Source organism: Stigmatopora nigra, chromosome 9, assembly GCF_051989575.1.
Source record: "Stigmatopora nigra isolate UIUO_SnigA chromosome 9, RoL_Snig_1.1, whole genome shotgun sequence".
Lineage (NCBI taxonomy): Eukaryota > Metazoa > Chordata > Actinopteri > Syngnathiformes > Syngnathidae > Stigmatopora > Stigmatopora nigra.
In genome coordinates, this window is record NC_135516.1 from 4,117,699 (window position 1) to 4,134,183 (window position 16,485).

General features: G+C 36.7%; 2 protein-coding genes across 3 annotated transcripts in view; both read left to right on the plus strand.

The window, feature by feature from the left end:
• pkia (cAMP-dependent protein kinase inhibitor alpha) overlaps positions 1–21 on the plus strand; it is a 4,304-nt gene extending 4,283 nt beyond the window's left edge. Inside the window, exon 3 of the mRNA XM_077724339.1 lies at positions 1–21. This exon is cut by the window's left edge and continues 994 nt beyond it. The gene's annotated coding sequence lies outside the window, so the exon portion shown is untranslated.
• Positions 22–5,993: 5,972 nt separating this feature from the next.
• On the plus strand, positions 5,994–13,988 carry urod (uroporphyrinogen decarboxylase). 2 transcript variants are annotated; one of them, XM_077725180.1, is made up of 11 exons: positions 5,994–6,132; positions 7,283–7,395; positions 7,480–7,559; positions 8,691–8,753; positions 9,913–10,110; positions 10,186–10,347; positions 10,653–10,787; positions 11,346–11,446; positions 11,920–11,986; positions 12,256–12,405; positions 13,940–13,988. In XM_077725180.1, the coding sequence occupies exons 1-11, from the start codon at positions 6,110–6,112 to the stop codon at positions 13,943–13,945; spliced, it is 1,098 nt and encodes a 365-aa protein (XP_077581306.1). In that variant the 5' UTR covers positions 5,994–6,109; the 3' UTR covers positions 13,946–13,988. The 2 variants fall into 2 exon arrangements, with proteins under 2 accessions (XP_077581306.1, XP_077581305.1); XM_077725179.1 differs by lacking the exon at positions 13,940–13,988 and having other exon boundaries at positions 12,256–12,498.
• The last annotated feature ends 2,497 nt before the right edge of the window (positions 13,989–16,485 follow it).

Consider the following 16,485-nt stretch of genomic DNA (forward strand, 5'->3'; position numbering starts at 1 on the left):
GTGTGCTTCCTTGAAATTGACCGTACTACCGTACTGTTGAGAAAACTTAAAATTGACCGGACTGTTGAGAAAACTTGAAATTTACCATACTGTTGGGAAAACTGGACTGGTGGTACTGGGAAAAAAATGTGAGGTTTGGATATTCATCCACTGTAATGTGAAATGAGTTTATATAATTAACAGGTGAATACAACTTAGACCTTCTAAAATACAAATGATTACTCTTGAAATATAACATGTAAAACTGTTACACCAAAGTCTTCTTTTTGGTTGTGCTTAGTGTATGTTGTCTGATATCGAACAATTTTCTGTGTGCGTGTATGTATGTGTATATATACATATAATTTTTTTAATAAGGCAAAATATGATAACTTATTCATAATGAATTGGCATCTTTATGTTGGTATCAAGTACTGTCCTCGCATAAAAAGCCAAGCGAGAACACTGCAAACCAAAATTAAACTTATTTATATTTAATACATTAAAAAATAAATCGTTCCCTTTTACGTTTATGTCTTTATTTTACTAAAAAATGTTTGACAACTCCATCTCTGAAGTGTGATATATTTTAGTTTTTTGTCAATAGAAAAATAAACAAACAATCAGTCTGCATGGTTTAACTCATACTGGAAAATGTTCTTCATAATTTCCGTTGCATTTATTCAAATAGTTAATTCTTCAATAAGAAAAAAGTCCATGCAAGTGTTCACTCGTATCTCAAATTGCTCGTATGTCGGGGCACTCGCATGTCGAGGTGTTACTGTACTATGAGATCTATCAGGTTTAGAATCATGTTGCGTATCACTTACTAGCTTCTAAATAATATAATAATAATTCACAACTAGGCTTTCTGGTGTTTAGTTTTATTTATGCTATAGTACTGGATTCTTGTTTTTATTTTCTTTTTATTTTTTTTACAAGTCAAACTTGCTCATTTCCCACAGACAAACTTATCTATTATCTCGTCTGGCAACTATTAAAATGAGCCCCCTAAAACATAGACGTGTTTCTTTAATGTAGATAGTTATGCAATATTGTAAAACTTCCATGAAGTGTGACTTTGTGACCATTACTATACACCCTGAGGCATGTTATTACACTATGACTGAAAGTTGATACCTCCCATTATGAACTTCCTTAAGGCAGCATGTTGTCTGAAATGTAAAATTAAGAGTGTACTTTATTATCTGGTTTGAATTCAATAATTTCCTGCTAATGTGACTATCAAGCTATTCATATGCCACTCCTCCAATCAGGTTACTCGTACACGACCCTTTGTGACCACAGTGAGGACATTGTTTGAACATAGCTATTTATAAATTAGCTTTTAGGAATGTGAAGTGCATGAGTTTGATAAATGTCTTAACTGTGTACTGTCTGTGACCTATTTTGCTGTTTTTAAACCATGTGTCAGTCAAAGTAAAGTAATGATGACATCAACGTTTGGATATGCTGCTTTACTCTCATCATTGAAATTGAACCAGCATTAAAATCGTGAAAATTGCTCACAAGATAAAATATGTTTGTTACGCATTTGATGTTTTTAGATAATTCAATATTACACTAATTGGTGTCAGAGAATGTGGAATGCACACAATTTGAATAAGATGAAGGCATTATAAGATCTACTTGCATTCGGAGAATTGTTTCTAACAAACCGGTTTTGGTCCTCGAAATTCAATCCTGCTTTTAAACCAATTAATGAAAACCAACAATAATATTAATTTTAAATATGATTTCATGGGTGACCTAGTGGATGAGTGGTTAGCGCGATTTTGCATGTTCTCCTGGGCCTGCTTGTTTTTTTTCCGGGTACTCCGCTGTTCTCCCACAAAAAAATGCATGGTAGGTGGGTTGGACACTCTAAAGTGCCCCTAGATATGAGTGTTAGTGAGTGGTTGTCCGTCTCCTTGTGCCTTGCGATCGGCTGCACACCGATTCAGGGTGTCCGCCGTCTCCGGCCTGAAGTCAGCTCGGATAGGCTACAGCACCCCCTGCAATCCTTCTGGGGATGAGCAGTTCAGAAAATGAATGAATGAATATTACCCTTTTGAATGTTGCAGCAATCAATGTCCCAAGTATTTGAACTGGTAGTGATCGAATAAAACCTGTTCAAGGAGGTTTTATTATGAATAGTTTTAAGCGTGGAGAGGAAATATATAAGAATTGCTAGCAAAAGGCTGCAGTGTGTCTTTCTAAATTTGTCAACCCTTCCACCTACACTTGATGAGCAGAAATATAGGTATATGTGACATAATTGGGACAAAGAGGCGACAATTTATATAACTCGGACAACTGCCAATCACGAACCATATGGTCTCAATGTAAACAGCCAGTAACATCTGTTTGTGAATTTTGGTCATTTAAATCACTAAGATGATGTAACTAGTTTATAATTTCGTCATCAAAAGCTACCCACAAATGTTTTGTTAATTTTTTTGTAGAATTAAACCACTGATCCAGGACAGACACTTAAACCGAGATTTCTGCAGAAAACAAGAAGCACTTTACTGCAATCCACCGATTGCACTTGTAGGACACCAGATTGGTGAAAAGGTCTCTTCTTTATGGGTTGGAATGAAAACCCGCACCCACTGCGGCCTTTTGTTGAATAGTTTGAGGACCCCTCGTCTACACTAAGCCTGGTTGTGAAGATGGAAACAGTTTTCTTTCGTTTTGATATATTTTAACCCATCATGAGGCCATTTGTTTAGCAAATATCATTCTACATTGGGCCAAAATACACCCTTCAACCAGATTAGACAATAGGGCAAGTTATCAAATAAATCTAGACACACAGACAGATTCTTGCTAATTATAGTGTGGTTTTGTGTTTAGGTTTTTTAATGCCCCAACCATCAAATGGTAAACAATAATCATGGAAACTAGGCAGTTTAAGTGCACTGGCGGTGCTAGTGGTTAGAGCGTCAGGAGGATCTGGGTTCAAATCCAGGTCAGTCCTCCTGTGTGGAGGTTCCATGTTCTTCACAGGGCTGTGTGGGTTTTCTCTGGGTACTCTGGTTTCTTCCCACATTCCAAAGACATGCATGGCAGGCTGATTGGACACTCTAAATTGCCCATAGGTATCAGTGTGAATGTGATTGGTTGTTTGTCTTCTTATGTCCTGCGATTGGCTGACCACCAGTTCAGGGTATCCCCCCGCCTCTGGCCCGAAGTCAGCTTGTATAGGCTCCAACACCCCCTGCGACCCTAGTGAGAATAAAGCGGTTCAGAAAATGAGATGAGATGAGATACAAGTACACCTGTGTGTCATGAGACCAATATAAATGCCTGGAAATCTCTTTGAACCAATTCAAATTATTTATGTCATATTCACATTACAGAGGCAATATTGTCATCCAGTGTTGGAGACAGAAACAACAAAATACATTGTATATTAATGTTAATATCACGTTAGTATAAGGTCATTAGTTGACCAATCGATTCAACAAGTCTTCATTCTTACACTGTCCAACAGTGGACAAATGGACACAAAGAAGAAGCAGGGACAGGTTTTATGAAATTATAGTATAATTAGAGGTTGTGGCTCAAAAGGTATAATATTAAGCTTCCACAAACCACATGCACGTATAACCTCCAATTACACTTTAACTTGATAAAACTTGTCCCTGCTTCTTCTTTGTGTCCATCTTTATTCACACAGACGTCAAACTGTTGGACAGTGTAAGAATGAGTTTAGATTGTTGAAGCGATTGGTCAACTAATGAGGTTATAGTAACTTGATATTAACATTAATACATTTTTTTGCATGTGCATAAGGTTATATATATAGACCTACATACATATCGAGAATTTTTGTGTGAGCTTTGCTGTTATGCAAATAAAAATTAGACAATAGTAGCAGGAAGTTCTATGAGGATGAAAAACTGTTTTTGTGAAGTTCCTCATTTTGAAGACATGCCCGCCTGCCAAGCCCAACATCAGCAGTTTAATGAGAGGCTGGGTAAGCCAGGTGGAAAAGCTTACAGAAAATCCCAAAAACAGCAGAAACAAATTCACAGAGGATTATCAGTTTGCTCACGCATGAAGGGGTAAGGACAATGTGTGTGACGTCAGACGTGTGATGAAAAACAACTAACATCGGGTCATTAGGTGCAATCATGGGTGAAATATTAGGGAGCATTCCTTGTAAAGATGTTGTCTATGACCTATTTTAGGGGCTATTGTTAAATAATTGACTGTGCTTTTTCAGAGATACATCTTTCTACGAGATAGCAACAATATTTTACAGGTTTAGTCTTATTTTAAAAACTTGCTCTTGAAATTATTCATAACTCTTACATTTTACTCGTTATCATTTTTAGCTTTGACAATCAAGGGAGGAGCTTAAGTGTTGTTTTGTACTGTGGAAGTATTTTATTTTATTTTAATGAATTTTACCTAGTTCTTCTTCAGTCAGCAGTTAATCAATGGAATTTTATACGGGGAAAAATGATAGCCCAAATCTAGTCCACTTTACTTAGAAAGATCCCCAAAAGTAAACCACAAGCTGCATTTTATTAACATCAACAGAAGGCAGATTTACAGTACACTGAATATATTTGCAGAATACTTCATCTTCATCTTTCTCCGCTTATCCGAGGGGAGGTCACGAAAGCAGCAGCTTTAGCACGGAAGAGCAAACAAACTCCCCTGTCCCCAGCCACCTTTTCCATCCTCATCTTTTTCAAGAAGATCCCAAGGTGTTCCTGCGAGAGCCCAGTAGAGTGTAGGGAAATTTTCAAACAAGAAGCAGTACACCCGCGAAAAATTCATTCATCTAACCCCCATCTTCGTGAGAGTTGCCGGGGTTGCCAGGGCCTGACCCAGCTGTCTTCGGGCGAAAGGCAGACTACACCCTAGACTGGTCGTCAGTGAATCGTAGGGCACACAGACAAACGACCATACACACTCACCATCATACTTCCACCAGCAGAAATTGAACCCGTGTCTGACCGCACTGCTTAAACTACTGATATTACAATTTCTATATTTCAATCATAAACATAAACTTGCATGTGTCACAGACCACTCAAATGTATGACCAAGTTCATATTGAAGTATATATGCTTATTATTTTAAAAATTATTGTAAGCCTTGTTTTAATCCCTTTCTTTCGATTATTATATTATAATTTATTATGTACAGTACATGCTGTTGCTTGAGTGGTGAACCTGACTTTAACCAAAATGCACTCAAAGTTGTTGAAATAATGAAAATATCTTTGAAAGCTGCTTGTTTTATGTCTAATTTTTAAAGCCACATGCTCCTTAAGATGCATAGAAAATGTTCGTCATTTTCAACCTGTTTAATTCATTTTGTACACTACAGAAACAAAACATTTCATGTTGAAAGATATACATAATTCATTCATTCATTCATTTTATTAACCGCTTCATCCTCACTAGGGTTGCGGGGGTGCTGGAGCTTATCCCAGCTAACTTTGGGTCAGAGGTGGGGGACACCCAAAATCGGTGGCTACCCAATCACAGGGCATGAGGAGGCGGACAATCATTCACTCTCACACCCTCACCCAGAGGCAATTTAGAGTGTCCAAGCAGCCTACCATGCATGTCTTTGGAAAATGGGAGGAAACCGGAGTACCCGAAGAAAACCCACGCGTGCAAACTCCACACAGGTGGACTGACCTGGATTTGGACCCAGGACCCCAGAGCTGTGAGAGCCGTGCTAACGACTCAATCCGCCGGGCCATAAAATGCACAATATTGTTTTTAGAAAATAATCACAAATGTATAATTTTATATTATATTATCATTATATTAAGGCCATTAATTCAAAACCAGAACATTTGAACTGTGGCACTTCTTATACTAATTAGATAGACAAATATTTACAACAGCCGCACCCTATGAAAACATCTTTTACAGTTTGTACTGGGAAGAATTCACTTGAGAGACCCCCACTGAAAGCCTTGATGCACGATATCGTGTTTTATTTTGAAATGTTTGAAGTTTCCGGCAAAGTCACATGTGTCCAAGATGGCCGCGCCCTGCAGGTGACAGTTGCTGAGGCGTTTGTATGAGTTGAAGTGCATGTCTCACTGGACATCTTCTAAAAGAAAGCTCTTCTGTACCTCAACTTGGCCGACATGAGTAAAGGTGAACTAATCCTGTAAGTAATCAACCACATATTGTACTCTAATAATACTATTTTCGCTGCCATTGACGTTAATTAAACAAGACCTCAGTCCTTGTTATAAAAGCATGACTTGTTTTGTATTTTTGGCATAATGTCTCAATTTAATAACTCAGTTCAAATTTAAAAATTAACATTTTAAGTATTGTGATTTGTTGTTTTAAAATGTGTGTTTATCGTTAAATACATCCAATTCACGCCAGGATTCAAAGATGGCTGCATTATTTTTTTATGTCCATGATATTGTTTCAGACTTTCTTATCTTTTTCATAAATTTGGGCACATAAAAAAAAGAAATGCAGTGTAACAAATGCTCTTTGTGAAGGTATACTCTTTTGTTTGATTTGTAGAAATAGGCAGTTCAGAAAACGAATTGTATTAAATTGAATGCTTTTATTGCCATCATACAAGTATATAATGAGATTTAAAGCCTGAACACAAAATGCACAATAACGGCAACAAGTCAAATAAGTAATCAGTAAATATTAACAATAATTAAAGAGTAAATAATCAAAAAATAATAATTAAGTGTCAACATAAGTAATCAACAACATAAATAGGTAGTTAGGCATGTGCAAAAATAACAACAAACAAACAGATAAATAAGTAATTAATAATAATAATAATAATAAAAATAATAGCAATAATAATAATAGTAATAATAATAGTAATAATAATAGTAATAATAATAGTAATAATAATAGTAATAATAATAGTAATAATAATAGTAATAATAATAGTAATATAACAACAACAATAATAGTAGTAATAATAATAGCTAATCAATAAATAATTCGTATATAAATGACATTAGACATTAAACAATGAATGACGTTACTTGTGGGTTGACTTTCTTTTATTTAACAGTCTCAATGATGCTAGGAGATAAATTGCCTGCTGGTCTTATCTAACCTTGACACCACCAGGGAGTTGGTTGTCTGCAGTTCAGATAAGAGTTTAACTGTGAAGGAATGTACTGGGTTCATTGAAAAAATAAAAATTGTTACTATTTAGATACAAATTTGAAACAAGATATTGTAAAAGTACCAATGTGATGCTCTTTTTCTAAACACCCCCAGAACTGTATTTTTTTCCTGCAAATTAATGTCAGAAATGTTCCCTCTAGCCCGGAAGAATTCCCTCAACTTCAGAATGATACATTCCTCAAAGCCGCACGAGGCGAAGAAACCGAGCATGTCCCAGTTTGGTGTATGAGACAGGCTGGAAGATACTTACCCGGTACTGGAATTTCTTTTTTTGTTGAAGCAAATAGATAACTCCCCAGGATCCATTTTGATGAATACATTGTCGTTATAATTGCAGAGTTTCGTGAGTTCAGGGCAGGAAAGGACTTTTTTGAAACATGTCGCTCACCTGACGCCTGCTGTGAGCTCACGTTGCAGGTATGACATTCCTCTTTGCTTTTTAACCTGATCTACTTTTTTCATGTAAAACTGTGCCACAAATATATTTCCAGTGTTACAAATTGCAAGAATTACAATGGTACCTCGAGATACGAGTTTAATTCGTTCCAGGACTGAGATCGTATGTCGATTTTCTCGTAACTCAAAATAAGGTTTCCCATTGAAATGAATTAAAAACAAATTAATTTGTTCCAACCCTCTGAAAAAACACCAGATACAGGATATTGGATTGGAAAAAATGTTTTATTTGTTCTAATTCCATTCTATTAAAAAAGTATCAAATAACTAGTGGTTTAAAAGTATACTATGATGTGTTTAATAGAACTAAAATTAGACGGATTTCACGTAAGGTATATAGAGAGAGGGACAGAGGGAGGGGGGACTTTTTGCACGGCAAACGTTCGTATCAACATAAACAAATTCAAATGAACTTGTATTATGATGCAGATGCACTCAAAAATAAATTTAATATAACCTTACACTACTTAAACACAAAATTTTGTTTTACATTTTTATACCTTTCTTCTCCCGGCCGGGTTGCCCCGCCTCCACCTTGAGTTTCAGATGCAACCTATCGATAGTAGTTTGCTTTTGTATTCCCTTCAAAATATTCCGAAAATTATGCACACAAATGTCCTCACATTAGGATGACGCAAGACCACTTGCCAACAAGTAGTATATATAACTCTCGTATTAACGATCGCCTCGCCATTCGCAATGACTAACAGGGAAAAAAAACACTGAAAAAATGCAACGCTCCGCCCAGTGCTCGCAGAGACATTACAAGAGGGAGTTAGGATCAGGGATACATTACACAAGGAAGTTGCGGGGAGAGAGACAGTGCCCATGATGTTCTTATGAGCAGCCTCTCGCGTCTGCTGTTTGCTCTAGAAATTTTACTTGTATCTCAAATTTCTCGTATGCCGGGGCACTCGTATGTCGAGGTACCACTGTATTGTGTTATTTCTGTCCAAAGACTCTTAACCAGACCTATATTAGTTAATTTAAGTAGTGTCATATCCATTTCGAGTCCGCATGGCGTGTTTAGCCTATAAATAGCCATGAATATGATCCTTTAAATTGAGCTATTTTTATTGTTCTAATTTTTAGCCTCTTAGGCGTTTCCCATTTGATGCGGCCATCATCTTTTCTGACATCCTTGTCGTGCCACAGGTAAGAGTCATGTTATCTTTTGAGAAATAAAAAGCTTTTTAATGTGATAAATGAACCTTTTATTTCAACGTAGAAATCATTTATATGGTTACTGCATTGCTGTTGCAATATCACTTGTGAGGCCACGAGCATATATGATCCTACCAAAGATTGCAGCTGTGGGTGCAGGTTTTTTTTCCCAACCGATCCAGCTCAGACAGTTTAATTAATTAGCGTTCTGCTGCAACTAATTAGATATAAGCAGCACCTGACTGCAATCCACTGATTTCACATCGAAAATACCAGATTGGTGGAAAAGTCTCCTCATGGCTTGGAACGAAAACCTGCAACCACTGCGTTCCTTTGTGGAATTAATTGCCCAGGTCTGCTGTACCTCAGGGTTGACCAACTACGGTCCCTGAGAGCTCCTATCCGCTCTGTTTTCCATATCTCCCTCCACTAACACACCTGAATCAAATAATCTAGATTGGTATCAAGTTTATGGGCAGCTTTTTGATGAGTTGATCATTTGATTCAGGTGTGGTAGAAGAGGGAGATATGCAGAGCTGCTTTCAAGAGTTTACCTGGAAATGCAACGCATACTCTGGGACTCCAGACAACCTCCCTAAACTCTGGAAGTCCCCAAAAAATGTAATTGCAAGTAACAATTTCCAATTGAAATGCCTTGAAATTCACACCAACGCTTGATTGAACTCTGGATAAACTCTAGAAATGGGACAAGGGTATTCCAGAAATGGGGTCAACACAGTTTGGCAGCCCTGATACGGAAAACAGACTGGATAGGGGCTCTTGAGGACACGCTCTTTATACTAACCTATGGAAAAAAAATACTTCACAATAAAACATTCAACCACCAAATAAAAAATGCTATTAAATTAAAGGATTAATAGCTATTGGTGCCGTATAGCTAACGGGTTTCAAGACAATGGTTCATGAATGACAAGAAGGGCAACAATAACTTTGAGTGGTGACTTGGCAGGCCATTCAGTCTGTTATAATAGTCTGCATATGTGTTATATACAGTACATTCTGGTCACCAGTTCATGGTGTCGTGCACATTGAAGTCAGGATCAGGAAGAATTTATAGAAAATTGATAGCTTGATGAAAATGAAGGTTATAAATAGCATGGCTTAGTGTTCTTTCTTTCCTTCCCTTCAGGCAATGGGTATGGATGTCCAGATGGTGCCAGGCAAAGGTCCCACATTCCCAGAGCCCCTCAAGGAGCCAGAAGACCTGCAGCGCCTGCGAGTGAAAGTGGATGTGGCCACAGAATTGGGTTATGTTTTCAAAGCCATCACACTGACCAGACACAAAATCGAGGGCAAAGTTCCACTGATAGGTTTCACTGGTGCACCGGTGAGGTTCTGACAGCAGTTTGAAACCATTCTTAACCTTTCTGGCCTAAATTTTCATTTGAATTCCCTTAAACAGTGGACGCTGATGTCTTATATGATAGAAGGGGGTGGATCCAACACCCACTCGAAGGCCAAGCGTTGGCTCTATCGACATCCAGAGGCCAGTCACATGCTCCTTAAGATGCTAACGGATGTGATAGTCGAGTACCTTTTGGGTCAGGTGGCAGCTGGAGCTCAGGTTACACTTTTACTTCTACCTCTATACCAACTGTACAGTACAATGATCTTCCACATAGAACACAAAATTATCCTAAAATATTATTGGCCCATAACAGTGTGTTTGTAAAATGATGGCGTCACTTGAAAGCGGTCATATTATGTGCAATTTTTTTTTAAACATTCACTGGCAATGATGGTGATAGACTTTATACAAATACCTAGGTCAGTGATGCATAAATTCCATGACATCATCATGACCTTGCCACGCAATTTGTCACGTAAATCGTCTTGTCGTTAAGTCTCCCCTTTTTCTGTCTTGTACAGGCTCTGCAGGTGTTCGAGTCCCATGCCGGCATCTTGGGGCCAGTGGAGTTTCAAGCATTCTCGTTACCTTACCTTAATGACATTGCTCGACGCGTTAAAGAGAAACTCAAGGAGGCACAGAAAGAAATTCCAATGGTCAGAGAACATTTACAGTAATCCCTCAAATATCACGGTGAATGTAGATCAGAAATGGCCGCAATAATCGAAAAACCTCAAAGTACGGAATTATAACTACTTTTTTTTCCTTTTCTTCAGTGCTGAGTACTAGTAGCAGGATTGGCTTCCGCTTACCAGTTTCACTGGGGATTTTCACAACTTTAAACAAAAAGAATTAACAATTATTAGCCGAAAAAAATCGCGAAGTGAATTTGCGATAAATGAAGTCGCGATAATCAAGGGAAGACTACACATTTATATCAAGACCATTAATTCAGAGTTAACATTCATTTTTATCCATTCATACATTCAGATATACATTTATCTTTTGTACTATATTATTTGTTGTATTCTCTATGAATACCTGGGCTAATGGTTTTGATTTCTAGTTTCAATTCTTGTTACCATTAAGATTCATTTCTGTGACATATTTGTATTGTCTTTTGTCAGTAGAGGGCAGCATTGCACTAACAAGCCATTTTGGTACACTTGAACATTTCTCAAAAGGGTTCTAATATGAACTTTGTCTTTGTACAGATCGTTTTTGCAAAGGATGCTCATTATGCTCTTGAAGATCTGTCGCAGTCCCTTTACAATGTTGTTGGGCTTGATTGGACCATTGACCCACGCTCAGCACGGTAACACAACCAACACACACGAACACAAAATTATTTAATAGGCACAATGTTTTTGAACCGAATAGGAACCAATTTTTTCTTCCTAAGTAAAAAAAAAGTCAGTCCAATACCCTAATCAGGTTGTTGAGTGGACAATACGGCCGTAATAAATGAGAACCATAAGAAAATAGGGTAACAAAATTAAAGAATTCACGCATATGAACATGCCAATACCACAAAATAAGGCTGGGCATTGAATCCTTGATCTCAGAACTGTGAGACGAACATGCTATCCACTCGGCTGCCATGTGGCCTGAGTTACAAAATTGTACAGGCAAAAACACCCAACAACTTGAACCACACAATGAGCCAGTGGACTGTTCTATGTCCCTTTTAGAAGGATACAAATGTGATTTTGTCCAATTTTATCAAACATTTTGTGTATTTCCACTTGATGAATGGTCTGTCTGTCTTTTGTTGCCACCATTGTTCAGGGAGCGAACAGGAGGAAAAGTTTGCCTTCAAGGAAACATGGACCCATGTGCACTTTATGCTCCCAAGGTAATAAAAAACCCTCTTAGGATATGATTTGTTTCCTTACATGTGGTTGCGTGAGTTCTCAGAATTTAATTTGGAATGATTTATTTTTTCATATTATTTTTAAGTTTATTAACAATATTTATTTACCATAGCAAATGGATGAAGCACTCACAGCACTGTATTGTTCATTAAAAACACTTAGTTAATCGAAAACGTGTGAAAAAAAATATCTCAGCACTTGCTAATGGCATCCTTGGCTGAGCTTGTTCTCTTTCTGCTCTCCACTCTAGGAGTGTATTTCAAACATTGTGAAGAACATGCTGGAAGGCTTCGGCACAAGAGGTTACATTGCCAATTTAGGCCACGGTCTTTATCCTGATATGGACCCAGAGAATGTGGGTGCATTTGTGGAGGCTGTGCACCAACACTCAAAACAGATGGTAAAAAAAATGTAGAAAATGATTGTAAATGTCAACTCCTCGAATGATTTTATTTTGTTAGAATCGAAAGTCAAATAAACTGAAAAAATATGATGACATTACAGTTATTGAATGAAAATGCCTTTGTATGCCACCAAAATGTATTTAAAACCAAGATCAATCAAGATTTTTTTCTATTTAATGCCCCTGAATCATAATTTCATATTTAAAGAAATAATTTCAAGTGATAGATAGCATTTGAACAACATACTGGAATTTCTTTACTATTAGATTAGATGAGATAAGATAACTTTATCTCGTATTTGGGAAATTCACTGTCGCAGTAGCGAGAGGGTGAGAATACAGACACAGGAAAATACATTTTAAACAAATAAATAAGTAATAATTAAGTAAATAAATAAGCGTGTTGCATGGGACTCCACGAACCCATGCATATTCTCTAGAAAAAATCTAGGGGGCACTGGAAAACAGAGGGGGGTGTACACTCTAGACCCCTTCACATTTGGGGATACTGTAGACTGCGAGTATTATTATAGTACTGTATATTGCAGATGGTAAACCCACCCCAGATGGTAAAACCAGGGGATTGTGAGGTAGACTACCTACATACCAGTTCAGTGCACTTCTCTCCTGTAATTTGTAGATACTGGTATCTTATTGTGTTAAAATCTGAAGAAACAAAATGTGTACATTTCGTTATCGTCTCATCATCCCATGTAGATTTTGTGGATCAACAAATGGCTTTCCAAGACAAGATTTTCTAATAATCTGAAATGTATCAATCTGCTAGAAGTAGATTATGCGTTTGGATTTTGAATGGAATGACCCCATTCCCATAATTGGTGGACATGACAACCGCATTCATTTTGAAAGACATGTCATTGGTTTTAATGGCATAGTGGTGGTGCGCTTCCAAGTACCCTCAAGAGCTCAAAAATACAAGCGCAGATAATCTTTAAGCTGTAACAGATTCAATCAAAGCGCATCATCTTAAAAGCAGCTTTGGTTCAAAATCCGAACAGTTAGAGAGGGACAATTGTCAGTAGGAAATGCGTTTTTGCTCGACTTTATTTTTTGACTTTACAGGAATGAATAGGAATGTAGTATTTGTTGGTCTGAAATCCACTTGACTCATGTATTTTGTCCAGCGATGTTTTGAAGTTTATTTTTAATCTGTTGGATATCCATTGGATACAGAGTTTAAAATCAATTTGTTTGAATTTTGGGAAACGTCACCATCTTGAAATATTCATTATTTTGTATGTTTAACCTAAGATGAGTGAGCCTAAAATTGGTCTACGTACAGAGAATGTATGTAAATTCCACAGGAAAATCTCTAGAACTATCCACACATCTACCAAAGAATTTTTTATGTCTCATGACTCTGATATGAATGTAAACACTGCGAGAAAAAGAATATGCAGTAATCCCTCGAATATTGCGGTTAATATAGACCAGACATGGCCGTGATAATAAAAAAATGGCGAAGTAATATCACCCCTATTAGAACTATTTTTCTTCTTTTTCCCTTCAGCGCTGAGTCCTAGTAGCAAGCAGAAGACAGGGGAGTGGAAAAAAATTAAATAATTAATAGCGGGAAAAAATTGCGATAATCCAGGGTAGCCTATTACAGTAAAATGTGTTTTCCCCCTCAAAAAATTTATAATATATACAAGGATTTTGTATTAATAGAATGTTTGGAAGTCAAACTTGATCTGTTTTATCAAACACTGCATTCTTTAGTTTGCAGAACAATTGTGACGGACTAACGATATAACGTTTCACTCTATCGTTTAATCACACGAGTACATAATTTATCTTAGTATAGTGTACGCACAAATTGGACACAGTCTTATGGAGATGTGGTCTAGATGATAATGTACCATACTATAGATACTATAGATATACTATAGATAGTGTTGTCTAATTACTTGGATTACACATTTATCTACATAAAATAAGCCTAAAAACAATTAAATTGACAATCAGTTCCTATTGAAAATAATCAAATATTTTTTTACACTTTTTTCAAACATCTCCTGTGACCCTTGTGAGGATAAGCAGTACAGAAAATAAATGAATTAATAAACAAACTCTTATTTTTTTTATTGTAGTTAAATATTTTAGGGCATTTATGAAAAAATGCACACACAAAAAATAAATGAATTAGGCAACATGGTAATCTCAATGGAAGTGTTTTACAGGAGGAATTACAAGACATCATTTAATCCCAAATAGTGTTTTTCTCAGTGAGGTAGCAGCTGAGAATACCACATAAGCAGATTCCATTAAATCCTGTTGTTGTTTTTGGGCTTGTTGTTGTGTTGAAATCCCAAGGATTCACCACTTCCAAATGCTTTGGGGTATTTTATTTTGACACCGAAATAAGTATTTTCTTTTAGCTTGCATTTGTATTTACGGTACCATATATAGAAATTTGGGGCGGCCCGGCGACTGAGTGGTTAGCGCGTTGGCCTCAAAGTAGTGGGGGTCCTGGGTTCAAATCCAGGTCAGTCCACCTTTGTGGAGTTTGCATGTTCTCCCCAGGCCTACGTGGGTTTTTCCAGCTACTCCGTTTTCCTCCCACACTCTAAAGACATGCATGGTAAGACGATTGGACACTGTAAATTGCGGCTAGGTATGAGTGTGAGAATTAATGGTTGTTTGTGTCCTTTTTCCCTGCGATTTACTGGCCACCAATTCAGGGTGTCCCCTGCCTCTGATCCGAGGTCAGTTGGGATAGGGTCCAGCAAGCCCCCCAACCCCCCCCCCCCCCCCCCCCCGCGACCCTAGTGCGGATAAAGCGGTTCAGAAAAGGGTTAGGGTAAGGTTATATATATATATATATATATATATATATATATATATATATATATATATATATATATATATATATATATATATATATATATATATATATATATATATATATATATATATATATATATATATATATATATATATATATATATATATATATATATATATATATATATATATATATATATATATATATATATATATATATATATATATATAAAACACTCAAAAACTATTTTGTGGCTATAAAACCTCTACTGCAGCTACAGCTGCGACACATAAAAATAATCAATAATAACCTCATACAATTGAAATATTTAGGGATATAGTACTTTATTCACCAAAAATCCTTTTTAACTGTACACAATATCCATCCTTTTTATTTTTTCCTTTTAAATCGCCATTGACGCTAATTGTGAAAGTCCAGCCGGTCCTGTCGTATTTCTGACATATGTTTTTGTTTGATTTAGTGCTTAAAATTGTTCATTCCCGGTTGTGACAGGCTTGCTTGCTTCGGAGTAGTAATAATCAAAGTAAGGCAGCAAGAAATACATTTTAAACACACAAAAATTAAAGCAGCTGAATTCATCACCATGCAGATGGACATAAGTGACTCTTGCTTAAATGAAAGCAGGCTTTCATTCATCTCTTGCTTTTATGTTCCTTGAATGCCCTAAACAAGGCTTTTGTTGAGCTCCCTTTTTGTAAATAATTGAGACAACTCGTCAAAAGCTGACTGTTGTCAGGTAAGAGAGAAAAGCCTGGCAGTGTGTGTTAGAGGGTGATCTAGGAACAAAGTGACAATATTTGTAGAAGAGGTATAACAATGAATTTTTGTTCTTTAGAAATGAAGAATAATGTCCACAGTTTGCCTTCAAAGGGAAAAATACATTTTGACATTGGAGAATTTCCCAGCAGAAACAGAAAAAAACTATTTCATTTTTATAATGTGTAATTATAGTGGAAAAAACATGGATAAAAGGCAATACTTTCCATAACTACCCTTTTAGCCAATCAGTAGTGAGTATGTCGCTGCTTACTAGACTATGGCAATGGTGATCTTTACATGCGCGGAATCTCGTGAATAGATTTATATAGTATACAAAGATTTTGCTTATTTACTTATATAAAAGAAAATAATTAGTATTCAGTATTTACTCTCCCATCTGGTGGACAAATTAATTTATTGCAATTTTTGGCAATTGGACGCAAATGGACGTCTTTCCGTTCATCGTTGCATCTTACCGGGTAGATCAACCG

Excerpts from the sequence above, each read along its gene's own strand:
- urod (XM_077725179.1), top strand. The coding sequence starts at position 6,110 with ATGAGTAAAGGTGAACTAATCCT. Across the intron at positions 7,396-7,479 it reads GGCTGGAAGATACTTACCCG|AGTTTCGTGAGTTCAGGGCA; the intron begins GTACTGGAATTT and ends TTATAATTGCAG. Across the intron at positions 10,111-10,185 it reads TAGGTTTCACTGGTGCACCG|TGGACGCTGATGTCTTATAT; the intron begins GTGAGGTTCTGA and ends TCCCTTAAACAG.